This window comes from Neomonachus schauinslandi, chromosome 3, assembly GCF_002201575.2.
Source record: "Neomonachus schauinslandi chromosome 3, ASM220157v2, whole genome shotgun sequence".
Lineage (NCBI taxonomy): Eukaryota > Metazoa > Chordata > Mammalia > Carnivora > Phocidae > Neomonachus > Neomonachus schauinslandi.
Window position 1 is genome coordinate 31,377,611 of NC_058405.1, and position 18,344 is coordinate 31,395,954.

Below are 18,344 nucleotides of genomic sequence, written 5' to 3' on the forward strand. Positions count from 1 at the left end.
AAAAGGTTTTATCACATTCTTGATAATGTCTCAATTTCTATTGATCTCATATCTCAAGGAATCAAATTAAGCGAGATAAAGAGTTTCCTAATTTACCTTGAACCAACAAATCCATAACAAAAAGCTTCCTGTTGCCGGGAATAAAAGTTAGATTTGGATCTACTGATTTTAATCAGCCTTGTATTTGTCCATCCCAAAGTTTAACAAGCTGAACATCAAAATGGCAAGTTGCATAACACATAAATGCAGACAATTATCAAAATGGCCATAATTACATACAAGTAAAATTTAGCTGACAGCAAATAACATTCATGCATTTTAATAAAGTTTGCACTGAATTTTAAACTATAAATTTAAAAAGTCACATATTGATAGTCCAGGAAACCTAGGTCAAAAACAAAAATCATAATTAAGTTAAATGAAATTTGCAATGCCATATTTTAAGGGAAATGTTTACACATAAATCCTATACTCCAAAATATGGGAAACACAGAAAACCAAACTACAGCCAGACTGGTTCAGAAAAGCCTGGACATGAGAATATACAGTCTATAAACGTAACTGGAAAACATTTTCATGAAACGTCATGTTGCAGATAGTACCATAGTCTTCCTTGAGGCCAAAGGCAAGGTTTGTGTCTACACCTTTTTAAACAGGCCTCAAATAGTTTAGAGACGTGCAAATATGGAATTGCACTTTTTTCCAAGAAATCACAACAGGCTTCTCACAACAATATACATTTTTACAGGATGCTTCAAAATGGCTCGTGACATGCAGAGTTGGGCGATACAATGCCACTTTCTCACACAAGAAAAGTTATACAAGACCATCCATGACAAGCAAAATCCTTGCAGAAACACACTCTGACCTCTCGACCATCAGCCGTTTCTTGTGCCTAAGTCTGCTGGCCTCCCGGATGGCCTCCCACTTCCGGAGGTCCGCCTCACTGCAGGGACCAGGGGTGAAACTGACAGGAGGCACAGTCGTCCCCAGCTGCCAAGACTGGATCTTGCGAGTCAACATGTCATCTTTCTTCTGCCTGTAGGAAGGCACTAATACTCTACAGCTTTTTCTTTTTTCTTTGGGTGGGCATGTCCTTTCAAGTACACAGAGAAATTTTGCTTGAATTTCTGGAGGAAGAGTCCAGGGTTCAGGGAAAGGGACTGGTTGGTATCTATCCGGGGCCCCTGAGAGAGGCACCTCTTTCTTCGGCGCTGGAATTCGGCGAACAATCATATCATCTTTTTCTAGATCTGGAAGTACAAGTTCACCTTCTCTACACTGCAGAATTATATCTCGCTCTACAGGATCATCTTGCTCAGAAAACCTTCTAAAGTCTTCGAAAGCCCGGAGAACATATGGATTTGCATGGAAAGCCCCAGTCTTTCTGACAAAGAAATCATCATTTTCTAAGTCAGGATCTAGGGTTGACATCTCAAGGTCATCTCTTTTACACCCTGGTGCAGAAGAGACATTCTTTCTGCGTGTTATGAGCCTTGGGCCGGCAGTGGGATCAATTTTGATATTTGTTTCAGAAGACAAGATGTCATCAGAGTATGTTTGGAGTGCCTGAAGTAATAAAAACTGACTGAAGCACAGAAAAGAAAAAGGAAGGGAGAATCTTATTAAGTTTAGGTAGAAAAGGTAATTAGGCAGCAGATCAACTAGCCCGTTACCATGGGTGAATTATTTTAGGGAACCATGGGAGAGATTCTTGCTTGGAAGAAAGCCTAGCCTTTAATGTCATCACCTGTGACCTTCTTGGATACCATTTAAAGAAGCAAAGGCAGAATGTACTTCTCAAGAAAGGTGGGCACCATCCAGGCCAACTGATGAGGCTAGAACGTAGACAGAGCACACCTCCCTCCCTGTCGTACACACACTTGCTTTCACCCTTTCCTTATTCTGTTAGCCACGGTGATGTAGTCCCCATCCCAAAGAAGCAGCAATGATCTTGCAGAGATTGGAGAGTTGGTCATCAAGCACTTTATGCAATCAGGTAGTCAGCAGAATTTAAAAAAATAAAATAAAATGCTGTGAAGCTTTCAAAAAGACCCTGATGAATCTTTTCTTTGCCTTTTCCCATCAGACTTGCATGCCCTGGTGTTTATCTAAAAGTTATTTCCTGGGCACCTGAGTGGCTCAGTCGTTAAGTGCCTGCCTTCGGCTCAGGTCTCCCAGGGTCCTGGGATCGAGCCCTGCATCAGGCTCCCTGCTCGGCAGGGAGCCTGCTTCTCCCTCTCCCACTCCCCCTGCTTGTGTTCCCTCTCTCACTGTGTCTCTCTCTGTCAAATAAACAAATAAAATCTTAAAAAATAAATAAATAAAAGTTATTTCCTTTCTCCACATCTCCACACAGAACACAACCCTAAATTAAGGTCAACTTTTGCAAAAGCTTTTTAGAAATAGTTTTCCCAAAGACCTGACTCTGCCCCCCATAACTGTGTACTATCTTGTACATCACTGCACTGACAAATATTTAATTTTATAGACTTCCAAGCTTATCTGCTCCCACAGAAAGCAATACGTTATACAGTAGAAGCTTTTGCACTAAATATTACGAACGAGGTTTCAAGATCCAGCGCATCATGGTCAGAGATTAACAAAGCAGCAGCCGCTGGCCCGGGTGTCCCCGGCCAGACTCAAAGCGGGCAGGCTCATGCACACAGGTACACCTGGGCTCATCCGCGGCACCGCGGCTTCTCCTGGCTGCTTGCGTGTCCCGGGAGTTCCTGGCCCCTTTGGGAGCCAATTCCAGCAGGAGTGAACGTCTTTGGCAGTTGCTGTCTAGCCTATGCTTTGCTTTTTGGATTCTACTAAAAATGGAGGAGCTTCTGTCAGAGCCCAAATCCTCATCCTCCGAATCTGAAGTCCTCCTACTGTAGAGCAATGCAGAGAAAGGAGGGAGGGAAGGAGAAAGTTGGAGAAAACTACAACCACTGAAAATCCTGTCACGCAGAAGGCTTCCTAAGATCCAGATCCTAAGGTTTAAATTTAAGCAGCATTATTTTCTGCAGTTATAGAGGTTCTATAGGTATTGAAGAGAAAATTTCTCTTTCTCTCTCATAAGAAGCACACACGGAATGCACCTAGCCAGGGTGCCGAATGAACACTAGAACAACAGAAACATGCACAGAGACAAACCTGAATCCCTGAAATTCTTTATACCATGGTTTGTAAGTTTCCCTTTTTATTCTTTTCCAGTTCACGTCTTCTGGGATCCAACATTTGGGAAGAAACTGATCAAAAGCATTCCCTGGGTTTGGCATGATTGGACTTAGCTTTCGCACGTATAGATCATCCTTTACAGTGTTGGGCATACTTGTCTTTTCTTCTTCCTCTTCCAAGTAACAAGAGGAATTTGAAGTTTCTTGTACTCTTGGCCAGTTCTCCACATTTGTGCCCCAAGTCCTCCTCTCGTTACTGTTCAAAACATCCAACCGGTTAAGATACTGAATGACAATTTGTGACACAGAACAAAAAGGCATGCTCTCTGGCTCACAGAGTTTATACCACTGGATGAGACAAATTAGTTGCCACTCTCATCATTATAGTTCCTAGAACAAAGTTAAGGCATTATAACAGCATCTCATTTTAATTAGAGAATAGCTTGATACACAAGGGCCAAAGGTAATTATAAGATGTGTTAAAAAGAGACAAACTGCAAACAATCTGGGGTGTTAAGTATTAAAATCAACATCACAGACATTCTGATCTAGGAGAATTTTTCTGACCTCGTCAATTCATACAGCCCAGTGGCTAATGGGTCAGCAGGAGGAAACCTTTGTGAGCAAGAGCTACGAGAGGTGGTTTTCGAGATGAAACACTCGGGCCTCTTTTTCACTTGGAATCTACGGTTGGCTAAGTCATCCAAAACTATATCAGGCAACCTTCGTTCATCCTCGGAGTCCGAACCACTTTCAGAACCATACACCTCCTTCTGACAGCAAGCTGAATTTGACAAATCCCACTCTGCTCTGCTAATTTGATGTGAAATTATAGGATTCTCTGTGTGTCCACTGAGATCACTCAAGACAGGGGGAAAAAAATGGAAGAAAATAACAGCTCCACAATGAACAACAGAAGTCATCCAATAAGCTGTAAGATGTCAATAGGCGAAAGGCATGCATCTAAAAAAAGAACCGGCATATCCTAGGCTGACACTCTAAAATGGAAGAAATATCGTCAGGATATGCATGACTAAAGATATAGGTAAAAAAAAAAAATATTTTCATTAGTGAAATTTATTATCTATGAAATACATTTTAAGAACCATTCCTTTTCCCATATTTAAAATCCCAGCAAATTCACAAAGCATACTGAATTTTAAAACTCATCATCAGCTCGCATCCCAGTACCTTGGAAATGTTCCATCTGCTTCTGGATAGACCGGGCTGGCCCAACTTCTTCTGTTATCCTCATTTTTGTCAGGCTTTTTCTTCCGCAATGGCGCCGGCACATAGGATGGCTGTCTACTTTTATTGGGCAAAAAACGATTGAACGGTAAAGCAGATTTTGGTTCAATGGCCGAAATCCTTCGATAGGACATATCATCTTTATTATAATCCTGCATTTTGGATGTAAATTCAGAATCTGTGTCACTTTCACAACCTATAAAAAAAGCAAGAGAATTTGCTTTACTCTCCAGATCATTTGTCTAACTGAACCCACACAGCATGCCTGCTTTGTCTTTCCCTTGGAAACCCAGGGCTCTTCTGCTAACTCTGGGGAATATTTTTAGAAATTTGTCATGAAGTTGTGATAAGATCCATTAGGAGGAACTTGCTTTGCATACTGGAGGCGCATGCGCTACATTCTTTTACTGTTGTACATTCTGAGCAAATAAAGTCCACATTAACCACTGAATTCCTTTTCTTCCCAATCTTTCTTGCCCCTGTGACTTTACATAAAATGCACTGATGGAACACATATGAGTAAAATGCAGCGATCGAGTCAAAGACACCAAAAAGAGTGAGCAATCAAAGAGTCACTCAAGGGAAAGTCTGTAATTTAAAATAAAGCACGCCGTTGTCTCAAATTTCTGTGAGGCAAGAGATAAGGGAGAACATGGAAAGAGTAGCAGAAAGCACAATATCACAGATGGGTTGGCCAGATCCTTGGGAGAGCCCTACAAGCAAGAGTCACACATCAGAGAGGAGATTGGGACTTCAGAAATCATTTGGTCCAAAGGAATATCAACTCTCATTCCTAAATGAACACACACAACTCAAGGCTTTTTCTGAGGGTGGCCGTGGAAATACTGGGAACCTTGTGTTTGATCCCAAATCATTCAAATACAAATTCAAAAGAATGCACTTTGATACACCTCAAGGTCAGATAGATACAAATACTGATCTGTTTTCATAAAATAATAAGTCTGCTCTTTTTAAAGACACAGGAAGAAAAGAGACTACAAAATACTACTACAGATCCAAGCTGAGTTGTCTCCCTTCTCTGACCTTCTTTTCTTCCTGCCTCTGTGTATCTGTAAAGAAAGTGTCCAAGTGTTGCTTGCTTCCCACCTGCACTCTCTGGGAGCATGGCCGTGCTCTGTACCTGAGGACCTGAGCGGCAGCCTTCGGCACCCAGAACACCTATAGGGTTAACCTGCACTGGAGGCGGTCTGGTCTCCTCCCTCCTGCTCGCCAGAAATCCAGTCAATAACACTGAGAACAGCCTACAGGAAGCGTTTGAACACACCCCTGTGAGACCAGGAGACTGGAACAGGATAAGGGAGAAAAGGCAGAAAGGGAGGAAGTGGCCGCTATGACCAGGAGGGTTAATAGTCAATAATCTGGTGCTTCATTTTTACCACCTCTTAATTACATTTTTTTTTTTTGCAAATAAGAAAGGTCTTAAAGATTCTTGCCAAAATGTGTACCTGTGAAATTTTAAACACACAGGGAGATTGTTCTACGTTGGAATTTTTTAAACTTAAATTATTTTTATTTTTGAGTCCAGTGGAGTTCTCTACAGAGTAGGCAGATACTCTTGATAGGGTCAGGGGTTTTATATAAAACCAAGGAACTTGACTTTGCAATGCTGTTAACCTAAAAATATTATCCTAACGGTGGTGATCAGTTTGGAATTACAACCCAGTAGGTAGCAGAGTTTCATCACACTGATTACAAAAGTTTGATCATCTGGACAGCCCGTGGGCTTTTCTTCTCTTCCTCAGTCGTAAGGACTAAGTCTTCACTTCCGCCCTCTTCAAACAAGCTCTGCAGCTCCTTCCCCACTATCAGGAAGCAGATATGTGACAGTGGCCTTCTGCTTTCTGTCACATGTACCAGGCATCCACTCCAGCAAGTATCTAAGGAGAGGACTTTCATTTCACACCACGGGCCACCATACGGGAAGCGCCGGAAGTCTGCCTATTTCCACAAGGCTTCAGTCTTTGTCCCTGTTATTCTCTATTGGCTGGATATAAATTTAAACATTGCATGTTTTAGGTTATCCAGTCAGGACAAACCAATATAGTGCATTGGGAATTTCAGCCTCTGCTTTTACAGCTTTAATCACTCAGATCAATTATAAACTCAGATTTATTTCCTTGAATCTGTACTGGTCATCTGGGCTATGAAAATGTCACACTCGAGAGCAGACAACCAACAAATGCAGCAGTAAATATAAAAGGTTAACTCTTAGATAGCTATTCACTTTTCTTTTTTATTTCAAATGTCACTACTACTCAAAAACCTAAGAATTTGGGGGTTGGTTATACTTAATTTGTTGATTAACTTTCTTTCTCAAAACCAAATTCATTGTACATTGCTTTTATGTAAATTTACATCAGGACAACAATCAAGACTGTTGATCACCGTATGCTGAGTATTTAGGACAAGTGTAACGTACTCTGAGATACCTCGGAAAAACAAGATGTAAAATTAATGTATAGAGAAAGGGGTAAATATGTCATAAAGCAAGCACAGTACAATGTCATGGTAGAACTAGGTGGTGGGAACATGGGTCTTCACTGTAAATTTCTTTCAATTTTGCTGAGGTTTTAAACGTTTTATAATAAGAACCTTAAGAAAAACTAGTAAAAATTTAAAAGTAATTATCCATATAACCAGCAAAGTAAAATCCCTAACAATCTAGCACAAATTCATGACCAGAACTCTCAATGTTTTCATGTTGATGGTAGAAGCAGAGAAATTTACTGGTGGTTTCAGTCTATCCAAATTTGAATTGTTAGAAGTATATAGTCAGAAATTTCTGACATCACCCAATAGCCATTGGAAGAAGACATGCATTTAAATAACCGATTTGACCATAATATTAGGATTTGAAAGAAGGGTCCTCTCATAACAGGGTAACTTTCATTTACCTGTTCTTTCCTCACTCTGTCCTGGATTTGCTCTGGACTAATAGAGGCAAAAGAGGTTTTCTAACACCATGCTGGTATGGCTATTTGAATTATCAAAGTTTAGCCTAATATTCTATCATGATAGGTATCAATCATTTTTGGGGAGAGAATTATAGAAATATTTTTCTTGCTTTTCCTTAAGAGAAATTTTTTATCTTTTGGGGAGAAGATTATTCAGGAACTAGAACAGACTTTTATAGAATCTTTCTTTTTTATGTGTAGATATATCAGTGAATAGGCCTCAGAGCACAGATTATTAAACTTGAATCTGGAGAGAAGAGAATTAGGATAGATTATCACTGATTGAACAGGTCACAGTTAATGGTCTCCCCGCTCTCCTCTAAACATGGAAGGATAAACAAAAAAAAGTGAAACTATTACCATTCTAGTGGTGATACAGTGAGGAAGGAATGAGAAAGAAAAAGGAAAAGAAAAAGAGAAAGGAAAAAGAAACCCCCAATATTCTAGTCTCTATGAAAAATCCACATCTTTGTAAAATTTTTGCCCCAATAGTTTTTGCTCCATTTTTCTCCTCTCTACCATTCCCAACTTTCTCTTAACATACAAATAAATAAAAAATAAACTGACAGTCAAAAATGCAACTCACCCTCACGTCCGCCTCTCAAAATATTATCGCAGCAGCAGCTTGTGAATGACCTAGACCCCAAAGAGTCCAAGCTTTCAAAGGAATCTTCTCGCTTGTGGTTGCCCGAAGAAGTAGGAAATTCTCCACGTTCAGTACACCAGAGATCACCGTAACCACTGTCCCTGCCACTCCTTTTCAGACAGCTGGAGTCTTCAAGAGCCTAAAGGAAAAGTTTTTAAGAAGTTACCATAAACTTCCAAAAATATAATCGGTCATTACTTGTTTAACACAGAGCTCAAGTTGTGCTATATGTGATAGGGGAGGCAATGAGATTTCTCTGTGTAACGTAAAAAGAGAATCTGGCAAAAATCAGAGTATAAATCTGTAAATGTTTTCCCACAATACTTGGCACCTATATAACAATAAGGAGGTATTTTTTAAAAAACGAGGTATTCAATATTATTTAATAAAAGAGTATACAGTTTATTTAAAAATAATGGGGGAACATTTTAATAGAAGAAAAGCTAATAATACATTCAAGTGCTAAAATCAATGATTACTTACAGTTATCTGGCAATAAACATGAAAGGAGTCAAAGCAAAAAGCCAACCTTAATTTCGATATCCAAAAGGAGATACGTTAATAAGATTATAGTCAGCCTACCTCCAGGAAATATTTGGAGGGTTTATAATAAAGTCACTGTAAGTGTTATGGATTCTTAACAAAAAACTTTTAAAAACAGAAAGAAGGGCAAGGGCAGCAGGCATACACCACAGAATTCACTCATTTTCATTGATTATGAAAAACCTAGATCTGCCAAGAAAAGCAGACTTGCTCGTGGGCATTCAAAATTTAATTTCCCTGAACCTAAATAAGTATTTGTTTGGCTCATGTAAGAGATACATAAACAGATGACAAATGTGATTAGCCATAGGTTTGTAAATTATATAGAACTTAATTTAAAAGCATAATTTTGGGGGTGCCTGGCTGGCTCAGTCAGCAGAGTATGTGACTCTTGATTTTAGGGTTGTGAGTTTGAGCCCCATGTTGGGTGCAGAGATCATTTAAAAGTAAAATCTTAAAAAATATAGATAGATAGATAGATAGATAGATATACATATATATGTATATATATAAGCATTATTTTGAATAACATTTCTCTATGAAAATGTTAATAGCAAAATAAAACTGGACTTTTTACAATGAGAGTATCAATAAAATTATAAAGTCCTTAGCATAGTCCCAATATATAGTAATCAAAGAATACCTAGTGACTTTTTCCTACAGTGAAGGTGATTTTGTCATTAGTGTACAAATCAGAAATTCTAGCTGCAGATGAGCAAACTACAGAGACAGTTTGAAGAATGTAGGAACTCCTAACACCCAGATGTAATATGTGAATCTCGATTAAATCAGAATTCAGATGAAATAAGCCATGAAAGAAAGTTGGGAGACAGCTGGGAAATTTTGAATACGGACTTGTTATTTGGGGGTAGGGAACATTTATTAATTTCCTTCAGTATAATAGACATTGTAGCTATATGGAAGAATATTTTTACTCCTAAGAGATGCATGCTGAGCTTTTAGAGGTGAGAGATCTGTAATTTACCTTGAAATGATTAAGTAAAAACAGATGAATGGATAGACATGTAAAGCCAGTATGGGAAGATTTTAATAATTGAGTCAGGTGGCACATATCTGGGTATTTGTTGTATGATTCTTTCAATTTTCAATTATGAACATTTTCAACATATGGATAAAGTTGAAAAAAGAATGTGCAAAAAGCAAATTAACAACTGTCCTGGGCATGCTTTTGGCTGAGACTGGATCTGTCGATTCTTGGTTCAACCCCCTGACCAATATATGAAGCACCCATAAGATCTAGTGGATTTATGTGAGATTTCATATACATCAGATGCCAGACACCCCGGTGTTAGAGTTGACATCCTGCTGTGAAAACGTAAGCACCTACACCTTGTACCTCGTTTCCAAGGAGATGGGGAAGCTGGGCCTAGTGCTGATACTGCCAAAATACTTCTCAAAACAGAAAAAGATTTTAGAAATTTTAAGTAAACCTTTAGATCCATCAGTTTTCTTAGATACGTACTTGTTGAAGCTCAGAGTCCTTGACACAGAGTGAGATGATTTTTGACCTCATAAAATGTTCAAGTTATTGATGTTGGGCCACTCCAGTGATAAAAGAACCCAAGTCTGGCCCTGGTACCTGGTTTTTATGAGGATCCCTCTGACTGGTCACCTAAAATGAGTCACCTCCAGTTCATATGATGACTCAGGTACAACAGCTTACCAAGTGTGTTTTTTAATCGACACTTTGGATTGGCCATTAAGCATCATCTATATCAGTGTGAAACACTTGAACACAGTGACTGTTAATAGAGCAGATGCAAAACAGTGATCATACACATTTACACCCTTCTTACAGCCATCCCCGTTCCATAATAATGGAATGGAAACAGCTGTAGTTTTATCTATCAAAATGTTTTACCTACTCTGCTTTTGACACTGAGGACAGGAAACAGCTTTGAATAAAGCATTCCCCAGCACAAACACTCTACTAGGATTATTCAACCTGAGTCAGACTGCCATAAAAAGAACCAAAAGCTGTAAGAGAGCACTAATACAGGAGCCAAAGTCCCATATTATTATTATTATTTTTTAAAGATTTTATTTATTTATTTGAGAGAGCGAGAATGAGAGAGAGCATGAGAGGGAGGAGGGTCAGAGGGAGAAGCAGACTCCCCGCCAAGCAGGGAGCCCGATGCGGGACTTGATCCCGGGACTCCAGGACCATGACCTGAGCGTAAGGCAGTCGTTTAACCATCTGAGCCACCCAGGCGCTCCACCACGTATTTTTTTTTTTTTAAGATTTATTTAGTTATTTGAGAGAGCGAGAATGAGAGAGAGCACATGAGAGGGGGGAGGGTCAGAGGGAGAAGCAGACTCCCCGCCGAGCAGGGAGCCTGATGCGGGACTCGATCCTGGGACTCCAGGATCATGACCTGAGCCGAAGGCAGTCACTTAACCAACTGAGCCACCCAGGCGCCCCCCATATTATTTTTAACTAGAAGTTTTCTTAGCTGACATAACTGTAAGGTGAGGTTCTGCTCATGTCCCAAGCCACCTGCCCATTCATCCGTCACAGCCTTATCCTCTCCCACTGCAGTGACCAATTTGTTCATCGGTCTCCATCAGACAGTGGTGCTCTAGGAGGATGGGCCTTTTGTGAGTGTTCTCCCAACATCTAGAACAACGCTTGTGCGGGATAACTCTATAACCTGAATTAACTCTTTCAAGAAATTTGAGTGAAGTACCATCAACTCTCTACAATTCAAAAACAATAAAAATCAAGAAGGAATACCTTAACCTTCTAAGCTCTATAATCTCATCTTTCTATGATGTATGTGGCTGGGCTCAGGCAAAAGTATTTGAAGATCAGAGCAGATGTGAGGCAAGGTGCTCATTTTCATCCTAACCTAAAATTTCTATCTTCCAATCATGGTAACTAACATTTATTACATCCTTACAATGTGCCAGAGACTAATGTTAAATACCTTCTCAGTGTCATTTAATCATCATAAAAATCCATGGAGCAACTACAATTAATTAGATGATAGCATATTATTTTAGCTACCTATTTTCTTCTGAGCACTGCAAATTCCCCTGGGTAAATATCCCCCTAAAAAAAGTTAATTTTCCCATTTGGATCTTATAAATGAAAATCTGATACAACTATGGTCAGCCCTGGCACTCAAACAATCCTTAAGCATTCAAAAGCTTCAACATAGACTCCAAGATATAAAGGACTAGAAATGTGTCTGAAACAAAAGATTCTAATTTAAACCCCTTAGCACGTTTCATGTAACAGCATTTACTGCACTCTAGGAAGTAGAAGCAATATGGCAGAATCATGGGGAAATTGGAGTATGGGCATTAGAGAGGTAACGACCCATGACAGGATATTAAGACAGAGAAACTGAGTAACTTCCACACACAGTAATAGTCCAAAGCACTCTCTACTACAGGTTGAGTTTCTACTATAGAAAGAGTTAAGTTATATCAAGTGCCTTAGAAAGGAAGCAAATGAGTAGGTCATTGAATTACTTAAAATTAAGAAATAAATACCTAGACTCACTCACTCCTTGGTGGGGGCATATAAAGGCAGCATATAAATAACAACCCTTTCTACCCAGCACAATCTAGAGTGAAGCAAAGATAATAGGAACTGCCATATTTGTTGGAAGAGGGGAAGAAGGAAGAGGAGAAGTGGAAGGAAAGGAATACAGGAGGTGGGGGAAAGGAGGAGAAAGTGGTAGTGTTAGGAACAGTAGTCATCTCATCCAGATGTGGTTTCCTTACCTTAGTCAGAGCTTGTCCTAAAAGATTCTCAAAGGCTTTCAAATTAAGATAGGGTCCATTATAGTATGGGTTACTTTGTGCTTTTCTTCCCAACCAGTACAGTGTTATCAAAACCTTGAAAAATTCCACAAAAACAACATCAGTCTATTTAGTAACTAACTGCAAGTCCGAATGCAGGTGAGCACTCTAGACAGAAGAGAACATATCTATCTAAGTTGAAAAGTGGAGTTTCTTTTACATTATGTGAAGGAGATGGGTCATTAAAAATGTTAATTATTCTTAGATTTCTGTCTCTGAGCACATTCTCAGACCAAAAGCTCAGATCCCAACAGGGATTTGGATACTCTGCTGGTACATGTAAAGGAAAACATTTATGAAGAAAGCAAATTAAACTTTTAAAGCAATCAATTTTTCCAACAAACTTACAGACTGAACCCTTAGAATCAGTAATTCTCAGCTTCCTTAATAGGGTTCTCTTGTATTTTTCTTTCAAATAAAGCTGTCCCACTTTTAGAAATTCTTCTAACGTGCAGAATGTTAGGCATGTAAGTCTGCATTGAGCAATTACCCAGCGTTCTTAAACATTCAGTGTTTTTCTTTAAAGTCTGATCTGGTGGTTTGATGTACTCTTCTAAAGGACTTGAAGCACGTTCACTTGCCTTTCCCACCTTACGTATAAGAAGCCCCCCCCCCCCAGATTTCACCTCCCCTCTTATACCCTGACATCAGAGAATATATAGTTTAACTTTATTTAAACATACTTTGAGCCCCTGAATGGTTGGCTACTGACAATAATTCCATTAGAAAAAGGATTCACAGTATATCAGATATTTTTAGATCCCACTGCCTTATTACAGAACATGTAAGTAAAAACCCATTAATAATGTTCCCTTAAATATAGCTTACATTTTTCACTCTCCTATCAGTCTCTTCTTGCCTGTAAAGAAAAAAGAAAATGCCTATTAAGTAATATCTATGAGCCTTAAATTATTAAGTAGAAAAATCTCATTTCTATTCTAACGTTCTATGAATATTAATACCACCTGGACATTCAAAAACCTCAGACTGCATATTATCCATCAGAATTTTTCCATATTCAATGATTTCATGAATTAGAATGGTCCATTTTCTATAAAAAGCAAGTTTCTTTTTCTCATTTTTTTATTACAGTCTGATTTTTTTTAATTAACTATTTGCATTTTTTGTATTTTCATTTTAAACAGTGTTTAAACCCACTCAAAAGTGGGGCAGGTCAGTGTGCTTCATGGCACAAAAATCAAGAAAAAACAAAAACCTTAAAGAGCAGGGGGAAGTTTTGCATGGAGTTTTCTTTTCCATCATCCATGGGTTTTTCACCCAAGTTCCTCCGAGCAAAACGCTCAGAGATCAAGGTCCTGCAGATATTGAGAACTACAGTTTTAAAAATGGCCACGAATCTCTGCCTGAAGAGATTTCACTCTGTCACAAGAATCGTGAGTTTTCCCCCCTTACCTGTGAAAGGGCATGATATTTGTGGAAGAAGTTAAAAGGAGGCAGATGTCACCACCGTGTTGAAGAAGCAACATCAGTTATTTAACAAGGGGTCACCCTAAACTCACGTGCTTCCTGTCATCAGACACACTGAAGCAAGATCGTTGCTAATTCAGAGACTGGAGAAACCAGAACCAGGTGACCTCTAAGGTGGCTTTCTAGCTTAAAAGTCTGTAAGTGGTATATTTTCCAGATAAAATGTATATATATCTATGTCATGTGTACATAGGAGAGACATAAAATACATATCTAACATATAAGACCTGTATATAGAAAGGAAAAAGGGGAGAGAATGAGCACACAAACATTTAAGTTAACTTTCAAAGAATCAGTGGGACGGCTACGGCCATTCCTTTCTATAAAACAAGCATGAAGGGAAATGGACCTTAGAACAACATGTACCTCCTACCTACCCCAAAAGAGGACAAAAATAAAATCCACAAGTTCTCACACTACTGTGGAAATGTAAATTGGTGCAACGACTTTAACTTTTAATCCATTTGGTAATAACTATAAAAGCTGAGTATATGTGTATTCTAGAACCCAGGAATTCCAAATCCAGGTATATACCCAATAGAAATGCTTACGTATATTCACCAAAAGTCATATATGAGAAGGATCATGGAAGCACCTTTCATAATAGAATAATCTGGCGGCTGCACATATGTCTTTAACAATAGAATGGATAAATTACGGAATACCGACAATGAAATATTATATGGCCACAAGAATGAGCAATCCACAACTGCATGTAACCATATGACTCAGTCTAGCAACGAGAAGCAAAAGCAGTCAAACACAAGCAGTACAGATTGTCATTTTCATTCATAGGAAGTACAAAAACAAAGATATGATGCTAAAAGAATGGTTACCCTTGTGGGGAAGGATGGTGGAAGGATTAGGAAAAGGAGGGGGACACTGATATTTCTCTTTATTTTGATCTGGAAGCTGGCTATCCAAGTGTGTTCTGTCTCTGAAGTCTTTGGATTGTACACATAATGTATATCCTTTTATATACGTATATTATACTTCAAAAAAGTAAATTAAAAGAATAAACTGTACAGCCTAAGTGCTCAAATCATAGCTTATCTCCTAAGTAAAAGAAAATCACCTTATAAAAATCAACATTTAATTCTGGAAGTAGTTAATGGAGGGTGATTACTAAAAACTGACCATAAAAAAATAACACACAGGGTTGTAAAAATAGCTTCTTTTTAGAAGAATGATCAACACACACACCACAGAAATTAAATTAGCCAAAGCACAAAAGAACCATAAATACTCAATGCAAAGGACAGACTGCTGAAAATTGCCATTCCACTGAAAGTGGGATGATTTGAGTGGAATGTTATCGTAAGCATACTGAGGGCAAAAGAACAAGAGTGCTCTTGAACCCCTGACCTCCTTTCCACATCCACATTCCAACACACTCCTTTGCCATTTACTTTTTATTACGATAAAGCAATCACTATAAATACAAGGTACGGTCTATTCTGTAATAAACACAATAAGCAGTAACTTTGGCACTGTAACCTTTCATGCACTTTACGTTCCCTTCTAAGTATGAGCATTTATGATGTGTTCTTGAACCCAGTGATACGTAGGCCAGCCAAATTAGTATCCTATCACTGAAATGCAGTGCCAGGAATTCAAGTAGTAAATGATTTGCTAGAGTCAATAGAGGCCACTCTCTGACACATAACAAATACATCTCACTGGATGAAGTCCGTAATCGTGTGGCTTCTTTGCCTTCTGTGGCCACTGGGCCCAACCCAAAGCCTTTTAAATAGAACAGGCTTGAGGGGAAGCTCATGCTAACACCGACTTTCCATGAGCCAACCAAGTTACTGCCCAACACAACAGAACCAAAAATAAGGCACCCCAATCTACAACGTTGGCTAACTCCTCCATAAACATTTCAAGAGTGAACAAGCTAGAAGGCCATGTTTAAGAGCATGTGCTTCAGGTCAGATCTGGATCCTGCTAACTATGTTCATCCGAGCAGTTTGACTCTCAAAAACTTCCGTTTCCTTCTGATGAAACTGGGGACAATGCTCCCCAGTTTAGTAGATTAGGAGAAAATGTCCACAGGCACTTAGCAGAATCCCTAGCCTCATGGTAAGTACTCATCAAGAAGCAGTCATCGCTAGACTAGAAGCGATGTGAGGGTAGGGCCCACTTATTCACCACGCTGCACACAAATGCTTCCTTGTGAAGCCATGCTGGACCCAAATATTTAAAATTGCAAGCAGCCTGTCTGACACTCCCTATCTCTCATCTCTGCTTTATTTTTGTACTTCTAACCATCTACTTCATGTATTCATCATGACTCTCCTCCACCAGAATCCAAAAGGATTTTTGTGGTTTTGTTTATTGCCATATCCCCGGTGTCTTAAGACAGGTCTACCACCTGGCAACCACATAATATTTTATTAACAATGCCTAGCACAGTGCATGGTACACAGATGCACTTAAATATTGACTGAATATATTTATTTAGCTTACAGAAATGTAAGTTAGCAAGAGAAAGCCTAAAATGATAAAAGCTCAGGAGATTCCTAATAAATATTCACGATCTCAAACAACAGTTAAATTGCGCTAGCTTGCTTAAAACATATCCAATTGACTCAAATTGTATTGATACCCATAATGGGGCTTCTTTCTTAAAATACTATCTTTAAAATTGCAACAAAAGGGAATTCTTTACAATTGTACATCAATAAGTCAAAAAAAGGCAGAGGTTCAAAAACAAAAAGACCAACTTCAGAGTGCTAAGTACAAAGATGAAGTGCTAGTCTCTGCAATGAAAAGCTTCCCAGCAGAGCTTGGAAAGACAAAAGCCAAAGAATCTAAACCTTCCTTGAAACCCAAATTCACCATAAAAAGGGATAGAGATGAAACATTAATAGTTTCAAAAAATTACTCCATTGTATACGTTGCCAGCCTTCTCATACATTAATTTTTGAACATTGCATTTAATATTCAAAGAAATCACAAGTGTAACATAGATATAATCTTCCACTGTTAATGAAATAGCTTCGGTAATTTCTTCACAACCCGACAAAGGGCCAGAAAACATATTCCCATCACAGACCTCGGAACCTTCTGCCAGAGGTCAGGAAGAAAAGAGGCACAAACTCTCAAGTGAGCCCATCAGCGAACACATCCATCTGTAACTACCTTATCCTAATAGCTTCTGGTATATTTCTAACCAGGAAGCTCTAGGTCTGATTCCTCCTTTCTTTATCTGAAGCTATTTTAAAATACTAGTGTGTATCATCAATCAAGAGGACCACCTTTAAGCAAAGGGAAGTAAAATCCACATGGATGTTCTAGCTCTCTTCCAGAGATCCCCATGCCAGGTTCTTCCATGAAGAGCCAGCTTTGCTAAGGGGGCAGGCTCTGGGGTCCCACCTCTGGGGGCAAGTTCTGGCTCCACTTTGACTAGCCCTGAGAACTCGGTCATGTATTGAAGTCTCGTAGTCTCACCTAGGAACGACGTACCAGTCTTGCTGGGCTTACATGAGAAATTTAAGAAGCGCTTAACTGAAGCAGATCTGTCAAGGAGATACTTCAAAACTATCCTCCAATTACCCATGTCAACCAAACAGTGTGGGGGAAGAGAAATGGCCAGAGGACAGTCCAGTTTCACCACACGTAACGTCTTTCCCTGGAAGAGACATTTCTGGGAAGCACAATCCAAGACACTCTCATGTTATGTTTTCTTTGCCCTCTTGCCATGGAAAGCTTTGAACAAGAAAATATTTCTAGAATAAGGTCAAAGAGCAAGGCAAACTGCTGTGGTATTACTATCACTGGCCAAACAGCTATATTGGCATCAAGCCAGCCCTCCTCATCCGTCCTCTTTCTAACAGAAACTCCCTTGGCCAACCCTCAAATTGTCCAAATGCTCAAAATCACAGGAAAAAAAAAAAAAAAAGTGCCTACATGGCCAAAATCTATCTCCCCAATCAATATCTGATAGCATAGTTTGGGAACAAAGGATGAGATTATAATTTTATTATGGCTTGGGGCAGCCAGCTGTGTTCTAGGACTTCATCAAAAGTATTTCCAAATACCTTCTGTTTATCCGAAGAGTTAACCCCGGCCCACATGCATGGGCCCGCCCACCACAGGCTTTCCCATCATCTCTTCTGGTAGACTGCAGAGCACTGGAGCATGCCTGACTCACGGTTGTATCTCTGGAGTCAGCCACAGGCCTGAACTCAATGCGTTTATGTAGAAGTTACTTAAAGCCACTCACAGAGCCAGTCCAGCAGACATAGGACCAAGAGACGGAGAGGATTTTTCACCAAATCAGGTAAAATTTCATAGTTTTAAACACCTATCCTATTAAACACCTATTCTCTATGTTCCTCTCCCATCTCTCGATACACCTTTTCTTCAAGGTACCAACTCCCTCATTTGCAACAGTGAAAGGTCCAATCTCCTCATGCTCTGCCACAATATCATAGTCCCCAA

General features: G+C 39.3%; 1 protein-coding gene across 4 annotated transcripts in view; it reads right to left on the bottom strand.

The window, feature by feature from the left end:
- Positions 1-18,344, bottom strand: part of LMO7 (LIM domain 7) — a 93,758-nt gene that overhangs the window by 45,587 nt on the left and 29,827 nt on the right. For 2 of the 4 annotated variants that reach the window (XM_044913154.1, XM_044913155.1), the window contains 6 exons: positions 13,239-13,269; positions 12,333-12,446; positions 7,977-8,175; positions 4,359-4,611; positions 3,145-3,423; positions 869-1,588 (listed from right to left, as the gene is read on the bottom strand). In XM_044913154.1, coding sequence (XP_044769089.1) covers positions 869-1,588; positions 3,145-3,423; positions 4,359-4,611; positions 7,977-8,175; positions 12,333-12,446; positions 13,239-13,269 — 1,596 coding nt within the window. Of the gene's footprint in view, positions 1-868; positions 1,589-3,144; positions 3,424-4,358; positions 4,612-7,976; positions 8,176-12,332; positions 12,447-13,238; positions 13,270-18,344 lie in introns of those variants that run through there. The other 2 variants (XM_044913157.1, XM_044913156.1) reach the window with 2 other exon arrangements.